The sequence below is a fragment of the Triturus cristatus genome, chromosome 9, assembly GCF_964204655.1.
Source record: "Triturus cristatus chromosome 9, aTriCri1.1, whole genome shotgun sequence".
In the NCBI taxonomy this organism is placed as follows: Eukaryota; Metazoa; Chordata; class Amphibia; order Caudata; family Salamandridae; genus Triturus; species Triturus cristatus.
Genome location: NC_140592.1, coordinates 1,166,872,397 through 1,166,894,018, shown reverse-complemented (window position 1 = coordinate 1,166,894,018; position 21,622 = coordinate 1,166,872,397). Strand labels below are relative to the sequence as shown.

At 43.1% G+C, this 21,622-nt stretch overlaps 1 protein-coding gene across 1 annotated transcript in view; it reads right to left on the bottom strand.

Annotated features, from left to right (window-relative positions):
* The window catches only part of RAD51B (RAD51 paralog B), a 2,869,137-nt gene that overhangs the window by 815,791 nt on the left and 2,031,724 nt on the right, over positions 1-21,622 (bottom strand). The window contains exon 8 of the mRNA XM_085627892.1: positions 15,722-15,818. Coding sequence (XP_085484018.1) covers positions 15,722-15,818 — 97 coding nt within the window. The remainder of the gene's footprint in view (positions 1-15,721; positions 15,819-21,622) is intronic.

Sequence of the window (21,622 nt, the reverse complement as noted above, 5' to 3'; positions counted from 1 at the left end):
TATATGCGAGACCCCCCGGGCGATCCCCTGCCACGACCTTGCCACCCGTGAGCCATGCCGGCTGCCACTGTTTGTCAATATTTATCATAATAAAGGAATAGCTGTGACTTTAACCCGTTTGACGCTTGTGACGGAGCGGTTCCGTCACGTGCGTCGGTTGCGCTGTGCGCATGACGGAACCGCTCCGTCATAGCCCCGCCCGCGCACGGAATCTTCAGCGCGGCGCGGAAATCCGCGCCGCGCTGAAGGGGTTAAGGAACGCAATAACAAAGCCATGTATGACTATATGAACTAGTAAGACCTGAGTACTACATCACAGCCTCATAAGTACTTTTATGATTCTGCAATAGATGCTGCAGGAACCAGGACATGTAGGACGCAAGAAACCTCCTGGGTAGCATTAAGGAAGATGTGCTTTATCAATTTAGGAATCCTATGAGAAACTATTTTTTAATGCTTTTAGACGTTATTGCTCAAAATTAAAATGTTTCTGCTAACCCTGCTCTCGCCTTGATGTGTTTCTACAAAGATAACTAAGTGAATTTGTAAGCGATTAGTTAAGATTATTTGGTAAATAATCAATCATTAGGTTCATCCATTGGTGGCACACGCAATTTTGTCTTTTACTGTATTGACACATCTAATAACATGTCCCATAATAAAATGACAGTCCTGTTTGCACAAATTACTTTTAAAATAAATGTTTGGTGATCTAGATAAGGAAAGAAAAAGTCTCTTGAGAGGATCCCATCAGAATTTGCACTAATTTTGTGTACAAGAACCAAAGGAAGTGATGGTAGAAGCTGGTAAATGGGAATAGGATGAAAGGACTCCACATTTTGTCTCATAACGTCTGGGAGTCTTAGGTGATATTATATATATAATCTGAAAGGGTATTGTATTGACTTATACTGGGTGCTCCCTTGTGTCTGGACACAGCTAAACCTCTCTGACGAGCTATAATGATAGCGAAACATATGTCATTCCAGGTTGGCTTGGAGGGTATTTTACCAATCCAAACTGTAGTACTGTGCCTGGAGCGGTGAAATACTTTTGTCATTTTACAGCTCAGCGTGGAGGGCACTCTGCTAATCCTTTGAGAACACTGGAGCGGTTCACTCCCAGGTGAGTATTATGTTAATAAAGAAGCCCGATCAGTATCTTTGTTGCAAAAATATATGTCTTTAATTCAAACAATCCATAAGGTTTATGCAAAGTATCAGCCAACGCGTTTCGTTCAATGGTTGAACTTCGTCAGGGCAATCGTGATTGTAGGCAAGTAGTGGCGAATGTTGCACCCGTTTCAACGTGGGTCTTGGTGCCCAATCCGGTCTAGACAGGGTCTGAGGTGAAGATTTAGTGTGTCTATCTTGGACTGCACCTGTGGTGTGGACCTCCTTGATAAGCGCCCGTTTAACGTTCCTGTTGTCCGTCAGGAATAAGTCTCAACTCATGGAAAAGCACTCTGCTAATCCTATGCTTAAAAACTTTGATAGAAAAGCAGACGTTTGAGGTGAGAAAATTCAGAGTGTCACTGGTGTTTTAGGGTGCTTTATAAGGGAGCTGCTCTCCACCAAAACTTGGGAATTACCCAGAGTTATATATATATATATCTCCAAAACACAGTATACCACCTGGGGCCTGCAACCGTGAAGTGGTGGTGGAAACCACTTATTACACAGCAAAAACAAGGAGTTCATGGTACTCCCAAGGTCCGGTGCACTCACGGGGTATGTGTCGGCTATAAAACATCCGCAGACGCGTTTCTGGCTCTTGCCGTTATCAGTGCGGAAAAGCCGTCAATATAAACATCCCCTCACCTGCCGCTGTTAGAACGAAAACTCTGTGAGTGTCCCACATATGGTGAAGCACTCTAGCTTTGTATAAGCCACAACCTGAATAGGTCAACAGAGTCCGTAAACGGCGGTTCAGCAGCCCAAATTGAATCCAAAACACAGTATTCCACCTGGGGCCAGCCGAACTCGCGGCGGGTGACTCGGTTGACTCGGATTCCCCATTGTGGCTGCGAGACTCGGACGAGCTCCAACAAGGAACGCGGACAGCCCTTGCCGCTGCCGCTTGAATACTGCACTAGACGCGCTTCGCCATCCATTTTTCGAAGCACGCGTGTCGCCACAACCTCCTATTGCGATTCAATACCGATGTTGAACTATCCACGGCCAGCTAATTAGCCCTTGATGTACCACAAACAGTCTATCTAGCTGCCGCCCAGACAACGCACCAGACGCGTTCCCACAATCAAGCGTATTTCTTCTTTATTCCCCCCCTTACTACCAATTGATCCAACACCCAGGCTGAACTATCCCGCCGCCTCGTTGGACGTCCGCTTTCCCACCAAAGCGGAACTCACAATACCTGCAACCGTCAATTGTTGTCATACCTTGACACAATTCACACTCCATTATCCCCTTTAGGCTTTACAAATCAAACCAGGCATTTTTTTTTTTAAATATCCTATAGTCCTGATGATGATCCCATTATACTAGGAGCTAGGGATCGAAACGTCACGTCGACTTGTTATAATAGTTCCACACTGTACCGAATATGTAAATGTATTGTGGATACTATTTGGTAGAGCTTACTTAAAGTTGATTAATGTATTGTAAGCCCCCATGATTGCTCCAAAGCCTTTTTGCCTGTTATTACTTTGTATTTTCCTCTAATTTCTTGATCTTCCTTTTTTCTCTCTGTTGAAAACTCGGTACAGTATTGTGCCCTTGTTTCATCAGTCTTCACTATTCTAATTTTTTGATATTCAAGATTAAATGCTCCTCTGTCCGGCTGGACACAGGAGGAACTCACATAGGTCTCATTGAAGTCTATGTAGAATTAGTTTTCCTAACCAAGATTACGCTAGGGACTATTGTTAACAATAATGATCTAAGATGGCCACCATCTCTTTAGCTGGGTAAGAGTCTATGGGCTATTGGGAAAGCAGTTCACTGCCCATGCTTTACTGTTCAGTGTGTTCCCAATGTGTACATGGATTGATTCGAGTCAGTGCCCCACCCACACTGTACTGACCGCAAGGCTTTGCTTTGGTGTAAGACCGTCAGCCTAGATGATCTCAAGGCACTGTATCCTCACAATTAGACCTGACATGGCAGTAAGCTGCCTTCAATGCAGCACAATTTAAATAATGTAGGATGCCATCAGAATACTGGTGAATACCCCTCCAAGTTGTGGAAACTGAAGTAAGATTAACACATAAAATAGACTGCTAGAAAGCATAAACACTTCTGGTTTATAGTAGGTATAGTTGGCACACTTTGAAAAGACAAGTTTTGGGTTTCTTGTAGTGCGAGTCACAACTTTCTGCGAGGGGGACAGCATTTGTTAACCTATAAGGTTGCTGATATGGACATGACCTTGAGAACTGCAATACAAACTTCTTATAATTGTGATATCATTAAAAGGTTATATTTACAGGATCATAGTTTACTGCTACAGTAACGACTGCTGCCTTATCTAAAGAAAAGATTGCTATGCACCTTAATGTATGAAAACACACGGCAGTCAGTGAATACAACAGTAAATGTATGACAGGCTAAGGCATCCAAACAACTCACACTCTCTAAACTCAAAAACAATAAATAACTAAAATGCCGCTGTCTCAGCAAAGTAAATGCAACAAAGATACCACAGGGGCTTATCATGACACTTTGCACATCATTTCGATTCAGCAGTCTAGCAAATTGACTACTCCATGAACCTTGACCACAACTTGATGGGATCACAACTGGGACAACATTAACAGGTTAATTGCTGCATTCCAAGGATATTCTTGAATGAAAACTAGCACATGCACTTTCCTATCTGTTCTACAGTGAACTTATATTCATGTATTTTAGAAACCATCACTGGTGGGCATGCTAACACTCTACCATTACCGCCTTGCCAACATTTTCCTAGTGGTTTGTGATTAGTTCTTAAACTGAAATAAGCAGTTTAAGTGCCCAGGGCAAACGAGGGCTACCCACTTAGGCTGTTTTTGTACTTCTTAGTGTGAAAAACACAAATGCTATTAGATTTCAAAGTACGATTACATTTTGCAACACTTGTTAGACACTTTTAAAATGTGCCATCCAAGGTAACTTCACACTCAGTGCCAGTATCAATTGTTCAGAGTGCATTAGCAATCTCAATATTACTCATTAATGCTCTAAACATTTCTGCTTTTCATAATTCAACATATTTATTTTCCTTAACTTCTTTGCTTTGCAATGAAACTAATGGACAAATATGGGGCAGAATTCAGATACTGCCAGAAAGAAAATTATTCTGCAGTGCTGCAGCCCACACAGCAACATTAAAAAAAACAGTAAGTCTCCTTGGTCATTAAATCCATGACCCCAGGAGAACTAAGCATAGAATTTTAAAGCACTCCTAGCTGGACCTCTATGCTATTCGGCTGGAGTGCGTGGCCCTCTTCTGGTTGTTTTTATGGCTGCATTTCGTAACTGTAAAGATGTTAAATGAAAGACTTAGACGTGTAATTTTATTAAACATTGCAGTGTATTAAATGATTAACTATATATTAGGCCTGGGTGGAGTTCATGGAGTTCTGCTATGTGGAACTCCGCGAAGGGACAAAAAAACTGCGCCAAGCTACACGTAGTACGGGGGTAGTTTGTCTTGTGCTGTGACATCAGCAAGAACAGCATCACGCGCAGTGCAATAGGGCGCTGCTTCTTTCTACCACTCGGGTAGAAGTTCTATTTGAGCAGCAGCTTCCTCAACGAGAACGGAAGATTTCTCAATGCAAGCGACAGCGACCATATGTGACCGGCTGCGTTGACAAATCTCACTGGGAAGCGGTCTAGCGTTGGATTTTCCTCATTCGTGGAGCAGGGCTTTTCAGAACGCCGCGAGCTCCACAGACCACGGAGTGCGAAAAACTCCACAAACTCCATGAGCAGAGCCAGAGCTCACCGCCCAGGCCTACTATATATTTGAATAGGAATATTGGTGATCTTTTGACAAAGACAATAGGTCTGCTTTATATATTTTGGCTCCACTTTTTTGGTGTTCTGACCCTTTGACAAATTCAGTAGGTCTATCCTAATTAAAATGACACCCTTAATATTAGTCAGCGATGGGCACGTTTGGAGGTTTAGTGCATGGCACCAAATCCCAGCGCGCACAGGGCCAAAAGCCAAGTGCATTGCACGGTTAGGCACCAGCTGGGTTTAGCCAGGTCCTGCACTTAATTGCACGCCGAACACTGTCCAAGGCTGTGCGCAGCGAGTGGTTGTGTGCAGGGGCCTGGGTGCAGGCCTTATGAACATTGGAGTCCACTTTTATGTCCTGGTTATGAGAGAGAGCAGGCCCAGTCCTTCAGTGCTCTTCTCAGGTTCATACCTCCTCTGATCTTCCTCAGGTTCAGGAGTGTTCTGAAATGGATGCCTGGAGAGGCCACATTTATGGCTGGCATGAGCAAGCAGGTGGAACTATCTCTTGGACACGCCCTAACAAAATGAGTAAACGTTCCCTAGGCCAGCTCTGCATAATTTGGGCATTTACAAATTGATGCAAGTCTTCTGCCACACTCATTCTGGGTTCTGATGGCGGGGAGCCACTGTGCGCACACTAAAACCAGAGATCGACGTGTGGGAGAACCAAAGCAGGATTTTACAGCAACCATACAATGTATTCACAAGAATAGCTTTGGCATCCTGTTTCCCTTCTTTTCAAGTGAACCCCCAGTGTGGTATATAAAAGCCAAACACAGAAGTCTGGTAGAAAGATGTTTTGTATTCCAGCAACCAGGCAGTGGATACATAAGTATTATTTTGGCACCCTGTTTACCTTCCTTGTGCTCCCCAAAGTTTTACTTGTAAACCCAGCAGACCTGTCATGCAGGCTTTGACACTCGGGCAGGATCTGACATTGTAATGTGAAAAAGGATGCCCACAGCCCCCTCCCTTCATATTCTGGATGAGTCAGGGGAGTCAGCCTTTTAACACTTATTCGAATGCTAATTACTAGCTGTCAGAAGTGGGAGAGCGCATGCAAAATTAGCCTCCAAGAACCTCAGGCAGAGAAAAGGTAACTTTCTAAAATGTACTTTTCCTTAATATTTATTTAGAATCTGGATTCACATTGATTAGCACTTTTCATAACTATTAGAAATAGTTGTATAATTAATTTTCCAGCTTGTCCCATTCCCAGGGTACAGTATTAGGAGTTTAATCTGTACCGTGGTTGTCTACATAGGATAGCTAGGCCTGCGTAGTGAATAATATCTTTTGGGTGCTAGACACTGTAAGGACATTTTAACATTAAAGTTCTAAATTTCTTGTTTTTAACAAACAAAATTGTTTCTAGCTTCAATGGATCAAACATTACTAAAAACACAGTGATGTGATCTCGTGAGGTAGAGACCCTTCGCAAAGGTTAACTGGACTGCAGGGGTGGGCGGCGCTCACAGAGAGTCTCTATGTGGAATTCCATGGAGTTTAATAAAAACTCTGTGGAATTTCACTCTGCCCATTGTAACTAAGACTGCGGCAGAGCACGGCCAGCACGTTATACACCCACTACCTTCTCCGAGTCTCTGGCCGCAGAATGCAGATCCACAAAGTCGACGACGACGCTCTCCCGCTGCCTCCTGCATCTGATTCCAGCCTCAGGAGGATTCTCTTGTGTGTGCATGCATGTTATTGTATGCATGTGCACTGGAAACCTGCAGTGACTGTGAGCCCCGCCACAGCTCTGCGCATGCACCCTGGCACCCGGCTCCTTTTTCTATGCGGCACAACAAGAAAGGAAATAAGGTAAGTTATTTTATTTAAGGTGGTTTGGTGGTGGGTGGTAAACTCCGCTACACGGAGGCGGGATGCAAAGATTTTTGCCAAACTCCACGTTCTGTCAAAAACTCTGAAAACTCTGCCAGCAGAGCGAAGTTTACCGCCTGCCCTTACTGGTCTGGTTTTCTTTCATTTGCTTATTTCTATATTTGATCATTAAACTGATACTAATCAGGTAAACTTTTTTCCCAGAGAGTATTATCATGTGTGGAAATGACAAAGTAAAGAAAATTATCAATTAATGTGCCATAGTGTGTCGCATAATTTGCCTTTTCTTGACACATAATTTAGTCAACTCTGCTGCATAATTTGCTGCTCCCCTGCTACATATTTCCAGTGGCTCCAACTGTAGTACTTCCTCTAAAATAGACCAAGCACTCTTGACACACATTACCTAGGTAGCAATTAATTTTGAAATAACGCTTTAGTTTCCAGTCTCTTATATGTTGCGCATCTTTGCCACATATGCTTTCCCAATGTTCGAACATCAAGTTCTATGCTCATATAACCTAACAATATAATGCAGTACTTATTCTCTAAGAAGTGCATCAGGGTGAATCAGAACCTTGCATGAAAGACATTTAACACTCAACACATTGACACCAAGCTGCAACTTTCAAATACTCAAACGCTCCCCTATCAAGTTTCAATGCAAGAGTGGACCTATCAGGCGAAAGGTCTTGCCAATCTTAGCTCCAAGGGTCTGGAACATCATCCTCATCAATATAAGAATTGCCTAATGCCAATTCCAGAAAGGAGCTGATGATTACTCTTCACAGATCACTACTTTTTCACAGGCTAGAGCTCATCTCAGACCCCGTTCAGGTGGCCACATGGCAGACAGTGGCTACTGGACCCCCAACTGTGATGCTTGAGGCCATTTGCCACTGGTGTGGAGGGGTCTGGCCAATGGCCCTCAAACTGGGCCAAGTGCAACCCTTTCTGCACTTAACTCAGGTTAGCAAGGGAGAGCAGTGCAACGCTTGTCATGAAGATAATGAGGGGAAGAAGTGCTTAGAACTCAACAGTCAAGCAATAAAGACAAAAATGTAAGGTCCAGCCCATACAATTATGTAATACTGCTTATCTTTTATGTAAAAATAAAGTACTTTTAATCTCAAAGAAATCAATGTTGCACAATTTAATAAGAACATAATATTGGGGAGCAATTTAAGTCTAATTAAAAGTGAGCTATTGTCCTCCCATCTGTGGGTGTCCTCTCTCTCCGCAATGGTCAGAATTCTTTGTATTTCGTTGAGAACATAACACGCTATAGCTTAGGCATCAACCAGGCACAGGAAGCAGATAGGGTCAAATCCTCTCACTGGTCAAAATGCAACTCAGTTCAATTACGTTTACCCCTCCAGCAAGTGTCAGCCATGCGTGGTAGTCTCGTCTGCATGCATTGGTCTCATGTTCCACATGCAGCCTAAGCCCCGTGTTTACCTATTGGTTTTAAATGCAGCTGTAGCAGTGGGACAAATACAGTTCAAGCTCCTGCCTCAGAGAGGTGGCTCCTCTCCTGGCCACAACAGCAACTTTGCCTCACAAGTGTTTCCAGGATGAGATAGTGAGGCAGCTCTGTGCAGCCACCCATGCCTTCAGAAGTAGCGCGCTTCCTTTCCGATTGCAGATAGGATCAGATTCAGCAGTTGTAACTTCTAGGGAGGGACATCTCGGCTGGCTGACCTTTGGCTGTTGTGACCTCTGTGCTGAGCAGCACAGACTCACTCGCCCTCATGCTGGCATCAGTAGTGCTAGTCTCAGGTCCTTTGCCTATTGTTGGGGATCATAGAGGAACTTGCTTTGTAACAGCCTAAGTGGAGCCCACACAGGAACCATGCAGAGAGACTGGGGGCACCCCTCCACAGAGCAGGTCACTCCTGCTTCGATCTCTGGAACAGTCTGCATTCTTTGGGTGGTCCACGTGCTGGGCTTCTCTTCCTGGAGAGTCTCTCCTACTGCAGGGCCATTCATGCTCCCCGCTCCCTCCTCAGACTTCAGGCAGATGCTCAGTTTCTCCAGCAGAAAGTGCAGGTTTCTGGTGATGCCCACTCAACTCTTAGAGACTGGCCGTCAGGCAGACACCAGTCCTGGTTACGCAGCAACTCCAAGTACTGTCTGGAGCACTCGTTTCCTTGATCAAGAAGAACTTAGGACTGAAACAATCTGAGTTGATTTGGATCCCACTTTTATACACATTTTCCATACAGGGGATGAGGCTCCACTGTCTAAAGCTTCAGAACCCGTTCTGGATGATTCTCCTCCTTCAGATGCCATTTCTAGGCTTCTCCACAGACATAGCCATCATGCAAAGTGATGGTTCTCACAACAGGGTGCAATGAGGCTGCTCCAAGCAGGAGTATCTAAAACACAGGCACAACGAAGCATGAGATCTCTGCAACCGTCAACAGCCTGCTTGCAGCAGTGAGCAGGGACACACAAAAGGGCAGACCTTGCCTTGCCTTGCCCTCACCTGGAAGACCAGAAAATGCATCGCCAACCCTCACATACCATCTACCAGAATAAAGGCAGTGCGTAAGGAGAATTAATCAGTATTGATTGCTTACAATGTCCACATTTAATTTCTAAATGCAGTCTGTATTCATCCCCCCGCACTTCCGTGTATTGGTCTCAATTCTCCAGCTATGCGAATGCACGCAATGTACTTCCTTCCCCTGCATTCTGCCTCATTGTAAATGGTCCTTAAGTGCATTGCAGAGCTCTTGTCCTTACTCATTACACGGCTGCCCTCAATCTAGGATGGATGTCTGCAAACATGCATACATACATCATTCATCTGATTCATTTTTCACCACATTCACTCTTTCCCAGAAGTACAAAAGTGTGATGCATCTCGCCCTGGCACAGTTTTTGCAAGCACGATGGACAGTGGACACATGGGCACTAGGTAGCACCCGTCTCTCTGGCTGATACCTACCATATCATTTTCCTCTTTCAGAATGCAAAGCACCCCAGTGCATCGGCCACTGGTTTGCCAGGCTTTTTTTCAGCCCTCATTACTTGCACAACATGCACATTTCCTCATGAACACCTTTGCATTCGGTTTAATTCTTTCAAAGTTGTGCGGACAATTCCATTGCTCACTATTTACTGCTTTTCAAGAGAAAAGATGTTCGTCAAAGTTGCGACTGTGACTATTTAGTTTATTTGTTCACACAAGAATGGTCTACACGTTTGATCAACACTTCCAAAGCCACATGTCAATGCCAAAAGATGTAAAAGGCACGCAGATGTGCAGTGGCAAAATATGTCCTGCCATATTAAAGTCTCACATACATAAGTTTAAAAGTATTTGGATAAATATATAAATTCAACTTCGAATAAATGTCATCGGTGACAGGTCAAAATCGGAAGGTATTAATAGCATTTATTTGTGACCAATTAAAAACACAAATGACTATACCTTTTATTTGGGCTAGTTTTAATTGTCTCGACTCTAAAGAGAATACTAATTTTCCTAAGGCAATTGTGTAATACTGACAAATCGGGCATCAGATCTCTAAACTATTAACACCAAACAATACATATACACACATTTTTGTTGTGATTTACAAATCATAAAACAAATGGACTGACCCTAGATAGCCTGCCTCAATAAAACAGCGAAGGACATCACCACGCAGCAGTCAAAGCTTTTGCACCAATGTCAGTGTCGGGTATGTATACCCATAGTAATCGGTAAGGGGTTGTGCGTATGGCCGTTCAGGAGATGAGGAGGCACAGAGTGGCGGAGCACAGCGTGCTGCAGCCCACGGCGTTGTAGAGTGCAGAACCAATGGGAATGGTGTGGTGCAAAGCCTGCGGCGTAGCGATGAGTGGTTGGGCGAGGAGGAAGGGTCAGGCTCATTGCTTATTTATTTATGCGATTTTATATAGTGCAAACTTTACCCAAAGGTGTCGGAGCGCTTTACAATAGAAACAGTTGCATTGAATAAGGATTCAGAGTACATGAATTGCATAAAAGATACGAAACAAATACATTCTAAACTCACCAAGAATGGTAATAAGTATATATGTCAACTACAGATTCTAGTGGTTAGAGTTACATATATATAAGTTGCAAATTCACTCAAGCTTACATTTTTTTTTTAAGTTGGATCTATTGTTGGAAAAAAACATATTCCATATTTACAGAGCATGATGATCTCGCCATTGCTCGGGTTCTTGCGCAGCTCGTTCAGCCAGGCCTTCAGGGTGTTGTTGCGGTCATGGGCGATGATCTTGGGCCTGGAGGGATCCCCATGCTGGTGATGGCAAGATGCTCTCCACGCTTGTTGTCATGGTAGCCTCAACATCTTCAAGGCAGCAGCAGAGATCCCCAGGGGACAGTAGGGTGTCAATGGGGGTACAGGAGTTTTTTGCTTAAAGTGGTACAGACATAGAGGACAGGCTGAGGAAAAGTATGGTGAGTGCCTTGGGCTTGGTTAGATGGACGGGAGTGACATGTGGCGGCTGGAGGCCAGATGGCTGCTGCAGAAAATCATGATTTTACATACTCTGTTCAGGAGTATGTAGCCTGAAAGCAATATTGTACCACTGCACACGTGCACACATACACCCAATACGCCCACTACCCAGGGATGGAATGGCGAACTCAAAGCTCAGTCAAAGACTACAGGAGGGAAGGTCCACATGTGGGGCCTAGTCAATCCCGCCCCTACCCCCAGCACTGCTGCTTAAAATCTCCTTCTCTGTTGATGACATCAGATGTGCTGTCCAGCCGGACCTAAAAAGCTGCAGGACTGGCTGAAAATGTCACATAACATAAAGTCACTCAACACCTAGTTAACAAAACTCTTTACTACTTCCTCTCCCACTTGTCCACGCTCCACACCTCGCTCCACACCTCACTCCTTCCCGTAACACAACAACCTCGCTTTAGACTTTATACTCCATATGTTTTAAAAAAACAACAGGGATGGACTTACAAAAGCGTTGAACGCTTTTAAAACGAGTTAGAAACATTGTATACACACCATCATCCCGATAAGACATTCTTAATCATTTTTAAAACCTTTCTTACCAGCATTAAAAAACAAACTTATTGGTAATGTCACTCTGGGTATGAAGACACACTACATGCTGAGATGCAGCATTCACAGACCGCAAACACACGGCCACCAGGGTGAAAACGTGTTTCCTTCTGGTGAACACAACTGGACACAGCAGCATCAAAATGAGCCAAGCACTGAGGAAACGTGATTTGCAATTGCATCTAAATTAAAATATTAGCCGAGTTATAATATGCTCCAACCTAAACAGCAGCAGGCACTGCAGATTTGGATTGGACACATTTCCATCAAGAGTCAATCTATTGATTTCTTAGAGGTGGAGCTCAGTTCCCTCCTGCACAAATCCTTCATACAGTCACCAGCCAATTTCTTAGAGGTGGAGCTCAGTTCCCTCCTGCACAAATCCTTCATACAGTCACCAGCCACTGAGTGGTTGTTCTCGTTGGCCAATGATGCACTGACATTTATACTTCTTACCTCCTTTAGGAACTCTAGTGAGGTCAAACCCAGGTCAAGGTGCAAAACTTCAGACATAATGCCCTCGACACGTCCCAAAGTCCGGGGAAGTGGCCGGAACAATAGGGAACTCATATGTGACCATGGATAAAAAAACCTCACCTGAACACTCAGTAATTACCTTCTTAACGCCCAGCGCGGACTTCTTTTTCTCACCACCACTGCAGATTTCAAGAGGCCTTCATGTTTTCCTTGTGGACTGTGAGGAAAGTTGGCTCTGGGGCGCAGTGGCATAGCTATCAGTAGTGCAGCATGTGCAGCGGCACTGGGGCCCAGGGATGTGAGGGGCCCACTTTACCACTTTTAGTGGCTCCTTTTTGTTGCAAATTCATGGCATTGGGGGTGGGCTGCGGCATAGCGTGGGCTCCCAGTGCCCGGGGCAAGGCAAGTATCCTACCAATTTTACTTTTAAAATGTTGCGCCCCTAAGAATTTTGCACCAGGGGCAACCGCCCCTCTGACCCCCTCCCCCCAGCCCCTTCCACGCTACTCCACTGTGTGGGTGTTGCAATTTTCTTCATCAATAGGGCCTATAGCACCATTGATGCAACACGGCTAAGGAATCGAAATTGTCTCTCTGCTCTGTAAGCACAAGGAGTTGTGTTTTTCTCCTTCAATTATTTCTTGCAGAACACAACACTGTTATGGTCGCCTTGTAATTTCTTCATCACAGCATCTGAGGAAAGGTGGCATTTAGCTCTTTCTGCCTGCAGGGTGAGGGTAGTGTGACATTACTATTAATTTGAAATACTTTATTATAACCAAGTAGTGATATACTTGTCATATTACAGGCACGTTCTGATGTCCGAAAATGCCTCTAATATATGCAGAATTATAGATGGCTAACAGTGAATTACTGGGATGTTTCTCACAGAGAAGTTCTTAGTGACGTCAAATAGACAACAAGGAGAAGCTTGAGATGTCCATAATGTCACCAAGAACCCTGAGGTGAAAAACATCCCAGTAAATCACTTTTTACCCACCTATAATTTTATTTTCTGTTATCTATGGCCCCAAAATAAACTGCCTGAGCCAGTGGTGGCTACTCCATGGGGGCGTCGCCCCACTGCTTTCTCGTTGTGCGAGAAGCAGAAACATAAAATGGTAAAACTACCATTTTATGCTTCTGCTTCACGCACTGCAAGAAAGCAGAAGTGCCTGGATTGCCTGGTTGAGGGCGGGGTGGGTGGGCGGTCCTGCTCGAAGGCAGGGGGGAGGAGTGACTGCCTACTGTTGTGGGTACTGACTGTTTGGTCGGCCTCAGGGCCGACCAACTCAGTCATGCGCACTCTCCCTTTTTTTCTCTATGTAGGCTGCATGCAGCCTACATAGAGAAAATGGTCCGGCTGAGGTGCTCTCCGCTGCGCCTCAACAATCACAACGCTGCCATTGCAGCGTTGTGATTGGCTTAGGGTAGGGGAGGGAGGATGCCTGGTGGCTGCTTCCTGTAGGAACACACGGGACCTGGCTGCACGCCCGCGGCTGATTATATCCGTTACAGTCAGTATTTGCCTTTCGATATATACGCTTTTCATGTATTTGCAATCCCTGCTGAACTCTGAAGTATATCAGTAACATCAGTACCTTGGACGGCTGTCGCGAGGGTCCTCAGCCGCCAGCACTGCCTGCACGTGACGTAACAAGTTTTGTTATCAACCGTTGCCACGTCATAGCAAGGAGTTAGGAGATCAGAATCTGGTATATACAATAGAGGCTTCATATGGAAGCCATGCATAACAAGAAAATAAATGAAATAAGTTTATATGTTGAGGTTGTTATATTGAAATTGGGGTAAACAGACTCCCTTGGTCCACTGGGAAGCGCATGTGGGTTGTATATGCATTTACATTCTTTTATAGTAAACTGAAGTGTTTTACAGACAGATGTGTTGACTTTGTTTTGCAGAGAAAATCTATTGAAAAGGATCCTGCATGTATTTGCACCAATTATAGATACTAATGAGCGAAGTAGGCTATAGCCCATGTGGAGACCGATGCTATGAACATTAAATAAGCAGCATTGTGCCAAGTACCACAGCAGGGTTTCTTCGCTAAAGCCTATTACATGTGAAGTCATCCACACATTGTAACAAGAACATAACACAGGAATGCCTGCAAGGGACTGCTCCTGCTCCTTACTACTACTAATAGTTTAGCAAAATAACCATTTGACTCCTCTGTGCTGAACATGGCCATCAGATGTTACAGACAGGTTGCAGTGGCAGACAGTGGCATTGGTAACAGCGAAACATGGGACTTTATTAGCCATAGGACAAAGTTAGGTTTTTGGTGTGTCTGCCCCACTCCATATAGTGAAAAGCTTTGCTTTCTCATTACATTTTACTGCAGTCCTTTACACTTAATTGAGGATTTCCCCATTAGCCACAATTTCGTACATCAGTTCTGCAGTCACACCCTCTTCTGCCATTTCAAGTCCTTGAGACTTCTTTTTTTTTTTAAAGAGAAAGATAGGGAGGTTTTTAGAAAAAGATAGGAGCACACATGTGCCTGCCTATGTCATTTTACACCTAGCAGGACTCACCTGTATACGACGTGCAAAAAACAGCAGGGGGCATTCCCTTTCCAACTATAATTACAGGTCACACAAGACAAAGACAACAGTGCGATCAAAAGAAAGTTTTCGAAGCAGTCTTTTGCCCATATTTAGGCATAACTTGCTGTGGGCGTCTTCTGTTTGGCTTGGGTCCTAGCCATTGCCACTATGTGTCAGTTGCGATCGTAAACAACATGGGAGCGATTCCATCGAGGCCTGTAAGGAGAGCTACTGGAGTAATTGCCCACGCACTTCTACTTTGTGAATGAGCTGCAAACCTTCAACTCACTATTAGTAAAAGTGCAAAGAGGGCACAGTCTTTTCTGTTTTGTACTAATGGTATATAAATAGTCAAAAAAATATTCTTATTTAAGATGTTCTGCGGCAATGCACAAAGGCATGTGTGAATATGTAAAAGAAACTACAAGAGTACTTAAATGCATACACCAAAATGCTTCCAAGAATAGGTGCCAGTGTGGTAATCTACTCAGACATTCGAATGTAACCCAGTAAACAATTATACATTACTCTGTAGTGTAAGTGCTAAATGTGGGCGAGGATTGGTGCAGGTTGCATGAAGCACAGAAACCAGGGCAGAAATTTTAGGCACACAGCTGGAAAGCAAACCGCAGCAGAGAAGTGTACCATAACTGGCTCCATTCCATACTTACTTCATCTTCATGCTACCCGAGTTACTGCTAATAAGAGACCCACTGCAGACAGGCAGTGACAGTCGTGATGCCTGTGGCGGGGTCGGGTTACGTCGGCGGTACAAGGGCTCTTTTACCTTCTGACAGGGACCAGTCATCAGCCGCAGACACCGGGTCTGCCCGTGGAGCGTGGCCTCTGCTCAGCCGTGTCGTAATCTGATTTGTCAAAATAACCTGCGAACAGATAGGAGAGAAAAGCGTGAGCGGCCGGAAGTGGAGATGGCGGGAGTCACATGAGAAGATGGCGGCGGCAGACAACGCTCCTTTGAGGTCGACAGTTTCATATCCCCCTCACAGCCCTGCAGCGGACATTTCCGACCTTGTCATCAGTCGATAACCTTGCAGGCCCATGCTGGTGCACAGAGAACCAGGACATTCAGTCTAAAGCTTCAAAAATATATCTTTATGTTTGTTATACTGCACTGTAAAACGTAATCTTTTGTTTAATCTCAAAATCCTGTTTAAGATCGTTCTCGGGAATGTTTAAAGGGGCATCCAGTGAATGATGTCACAATACTTCTCAAAACCCATGCAGACCTCAATTAAACGTTCCATTCTAGAACGGCCATTGTTGGCGACTGTAATTGTGTGAGGACGGGGTAAAGTAAAAAAAAATTCTGTATATTAGACGGATCCCTTAAATGTTCAGCTCACTCGTTTCCTAGGAAAAAATGTAACCCTTTAATTTGCTTAAATATTAAACAACCCAAGTATGACACAAACAGACGTTGCCGCATTTAGCAAATCTTAAAGCGAGCACATTTAAATGTTTTCAAGAAGTTGCACTTAGAAGGGGCATCTTTGTACTAGGGAGACATTCTACATTTTGGAAAAATGTGAAGATATGTAATGTAATAACCGCTTTATGAGATGCCCTCATGTGTTATTATCGGAGACCAATGCAGATCAAAAGGACATTCCTACAGACCACTGACCCTTAACACATTAGTAGCTGATAAATCCAAATAAATGTAAGGCTGTTTTCTGAAGAGTTTAGAGCTTATGTTTTTTACATTAAATACATAATCAAAGCCCACAATTACCAATACTCTGTAAAAAAAGCGATCGACATGGTTGAAGGAGGTGAAGATGTAGAAACCCTTTGTTTGTAAAGTGCAAACCACTGACAGCTATTCAATATAATATCTGTACTATATACCATACATTTTCTAAACGGGAACATATTTCCAGTTTTAGACGATCATTTTAAGTTTGGTGGACACTAATCACATATCTCTAAATATTGCAGGTTTGCATGACGTGTGGTGGGAGAGAGCACAGGAATGCATGTATTAAACACCAGGACCAGTGTTAAGACCATCTTTATCTGTATAAAAACAGGTATATGGCTGCTTAGCAGGTGTAGCCTGAAGTTAACTCTGATGACAGCTACCTTAGGGATCACTTTCCTAGCATTGACTGTCACCGTCGGATATGCAGGACCCAAAAACCTAATAAGTAAATTAAAATCTCTTCAAGCTTTAGGATTTATGATCGAAGGCGACTCTTTTCAGCTTATCTATAAAACTTGAAATCAAAAGAAAAATGTCACATCTGTAAAGGGTACTGCCAGAAGGTGCTCTTGAATGCTTGCACACGATGGCCCGGACCTGGGTGAATTCCAAGGCAGGACTTTACAGTAGAAATTGTCTCAATAATCAATATAGTAATTGATCATACGAACATGTATTGCACCCTGTCATACTAAATTTATCAAACTCAGAAGCGTGAGAGGCTGAGTGAAATTGTTGGGACGTGAACCTCAACTTTAGGTTCGATGATGGCTCTGTTAGTTTGACACCTAACTAGCTTGTAGTGTAGCACACATTCCTTTAACAAGAGTCGAGTGAAAGCAGAGGCTCCTGCACGCCAGCCCTCTCTGGGCATTATCGCTTTCCTCCCCCTGTTGGACCACTGTGGACCTTACATGGTGATCAGTGAGCCGCTACAGGACCTTGCACCCCCATCCCTCATTTTCCTGGTGATGCACAGAAGCCCTTCAGATTTGGAGTTGCTGCCTCTTGTTCATCCGACCCAAGGTAGGCCAGAGGAGGCACAGGTCAATCACCCTACAAAGCTACCCTGCTGCCATGATGTGGACTACAGGCGAGACTTGTACTGCAAACACACTAACTACTCGTCCACACAAAACAATATTTAACTTTGGCATTTAAAAGATATATCCACTGAGCCACGTTCTACATAGACACCGGATACAAAATCCTTTACCTCCGAACCCAACAACATTTGTCGTGAAGGATATTCAGGATTCTTTATGTGTCTAAATGCAATAAGACGGGCAATTGAAGCAACCAGTGGCTATTCAGTGGATAATGACTTAAATCCCTCCAATAAGTTAAGTCTTTCGGCAGATATTGTCATCTCCACTGGTTTCTTTTGCTTTAAGATGCTTTTTTTTATCTGTGGCCATCAAATTAGGATCCCATTTTAGATGATTATTATTTTTCGTTTAACATATTTGTTAAATATTTGTTTTTTGAGATCTTTAACAAAAATGTATTTATTGGTATTTATTTAGCGCAAACCTAGCTGTGAAGCAACGGAGCACTGTACATTAAATGACATTTAGGAGGCAATCTACAAGACGGTATACATCAACTGGGGTTAACAAAAAATACATTTTAGACACATTTTAGATGTAAGGAGATTAACTTATTTTCCCAGAATCACACAATATATATTTTTTTTGCATATTTATATAGCGCGAACCCGACCCGAAGGTATTGGAGCGCTTTACATAGCACCGTATTTACATTACACATTCAGGCACGGGGAGATTAAGTGATTTGCCCAGAATCACAGGATGTGGACGCGACCTCGAGGCTCGAACCCTGGTTTCCTGCACCAGAGGCGGCAGCGCAGCCGACGGACCACATCCTCTCCCGTGTTGAGGGAGAGGATGTTGAGTCTAGTGTCAAGGCCCGTATTTGAACCTTGGCCCACAGATTCCACGTACAGCAGCGCTTGTCGCTAGGCCACATCCCCTCCCTATAAACGTGTATTTAATTGATTGATGACATGGAGACGTCAGTGAAAGCCCACAAAGTGAGGAGTACAATCCCTGGTGCCATCCACAAAATAAGTATAGCCAGACATGAAGCAATGCACATTCCCTCAACATACACAGCTCATCCATTAATCAAGCATTGGTCAGACCCCATTTACCACAGTGCCATGCTATGCCAAATATACTTGAAATATCAATTAAGCAGTCCAAGGTAGCGGACATCCTCCCCCTCTTCTGCACACATCTGTACCTAGCAAAGTAGCCACAGAAAGCCTGCCTCACAGCATCCTTAAGATAGCAACCAAAATACCTTGACTAAGGCACACATATCTTAAACATTGACCCAGGTGGTTTATATCTGACCGATGATGAATGCAATTAAGATTAACTTGAAAAAAGCCAGGAAACTAAAGCTGCTGCATTTGGAGTTGAGGGGATTTTCAGGGGCATAGCTTGGTAAGGAAGATTGGGGTCGGTGTGAGCTGCAGATTGCCCAACAATCACGCTGACATATGTTAAAATCCATTATACGACAAGCAGTGGTCATGAGAGGTGCTTAAGGGGCAGTGGAAAGGGAGAGGAATGCAGATTGGTAGGGGTACTGAGTGATGGAAAACACAATATTTTGTTAAAAAAAAAGAATAACAATTTCTGAAGACTTTTATCACTGAAGATCTCACTTAATATTAAAGTTGGCTAATTTGCTGATATGTCCTGATCCCACTCAGCCTATTGGAAGTGTTCGATACAGTCGACCCTACTATGATTACATACTGATTGGTGAAGTTGGCCGAGGTGAAAGGCAACATCTTGTTGAATCTCTCACAGATTAGAGCCACCAGATCTTAACAGTGATTACTCCTTCCTCTGTAAAATATCTCCTGTTGGCCTGTCAAGGGCTCATGACTCTTGCCACTGCTTTTATTTAGGAAACATCAAGCAGAGTTGCATGGACAGCTCCAATAATTGTTCTGAATGTAGGCAGTGATTACACAGAGCCATATCAGGCTTGAGAATAAGCATGAAAATAGGACACTGAATGTGTCTTACATGATGGTGACGTGGATCAGTACTGAAGACAGACAATCATTGAAGCTTGTGACATGTTCCAGAACAGTAGGGAAACAAACATACAATTATGATATGCCTAGACATCTGGGTTGCTGCAAACCTGTCCTTTATCCAGTGGTATTAACAGTGATACCGAGTACTGGTTTCCAGCCCATGTTGCACAGTAGGGTGCTGTAATTGCTTCATATAGATTGCAGAGTGATGTTTGCTAGGGTCCTGACAGAGTCTTCATTATTCTATTGCAAATATGTTCGACAGTAAGATAACATAAAAGTAACGTAGAAGCTTCAGAGGATTTGGAGCGAGTCAGTCACATTGCATCAATCGGAGGACATCAGATGGCATCACATTAGTGATAGGATCTTAGTTTATAGTAGAATAAAGTATAACAACTTACATTCTGTAGACAAACTACACATTTGTTGTATTAAACAACACAAAATACAGAAGAAGTGCCTTACAATATACCACTTTCTGGAACCCGACCAGCCTTCTTTCAACTAACAAAGCCTCTCAAGAACAAAACTGATGAAAAAATAGGAAACATTTTGGATACCAGCTTTCGAGGAAACATTGCACTAAGAAGGCTGTTAAAATTTACCAGCCAGCATTGAGCACACCTCCCTTAGAAAGGAACATGCCTCATTTTTGTCTGCAGAAAGAACCTCATTCAACCAAGTTCTTATATTTGTTAAATCAATACTTGGGGAGCATCAGATCCCAGGTGCTTTTTTTAATAGGTTAGGATACGAATCAAGATAATATCCTCATAAAACTATGTGTTCAGGGATCCGTGCCCATGCCCATGTAGGGGCTCTCTTGTGACAAATGGAGGCCTCATTGGCAATGTGTATAAAGAAAGTGTTCAAAGCTGGACACCATACAAAGGCAAATGTTGCGTGCCCGAGTTCCTCAACAAAATGTCTGCTGCAGCACACTGTTCACCAGAGGAGAAATTACAACAGAGGTAGCTTCATTGAGTGGAATAGAAGGACGAAATCCACAACCATTTTCTTTCAGAAAAAATATTTATATGGTTTATCTAAACCATTAATATTAAATATAGAACGTCCATTTATACCTGCACATCAACTTAGAATTTCCTTTTTGCCACAGTGCTTTTAGCGCCATGAAAATATTTTCGTGTACGTGCACTTTATAAATATGCTATAACATAACACTTTTAAAATAGTAAATGTAACAATACAAGGACAAAGCATATTTCAAATATTTAGGAAAAATGCATTTGAAGTTGTTAAACAAATACAAGTATAAATGTACGACGCAGAGTTAAGAATTAAAGGATAAAAGAATAAAGAAATGTGGGCTAAAAGCATAATGGAAAATAATAGGTAAATGTATATATAGTCACCTATCCAATAAAAGGACTGGTAATAAAATAAAATATTATTAATTGAACATTTGTTACATAACTGGCTTTCCAAAACAATTGATGAGCATTTAATGAAGTTTAGTTTATCTGCACTTTTTCTATTGAATATAATCGAAGATCGCCATATATGCACAGCAGTCAATTTAATATCCTTCCAATCAGTGGTAATTGGTTTAATAGCTGATGAGTTGAGAAGATCAAACAGTTTTATTGGAACTGTGGAAAGTGATGTGGAAATCGAGAATGATTTACCAATTGATACCTTATATGAAATAGTATCTGAGATATTTCCAGTTTTAACAATAGTCTCCCATACATTCATCCAAAATGTAATGAATCATGGACAATCGTGTAAAAGATGGTTCAGCAAGCCAATTATACTTCTCAGTGGTCTATAAACATTTATACAATACAATTAAGTTAGTCTGATATAGAAACACCATTGGTGAATCTGAGATGTAGCAAAACCATATCATTTTCCCACTG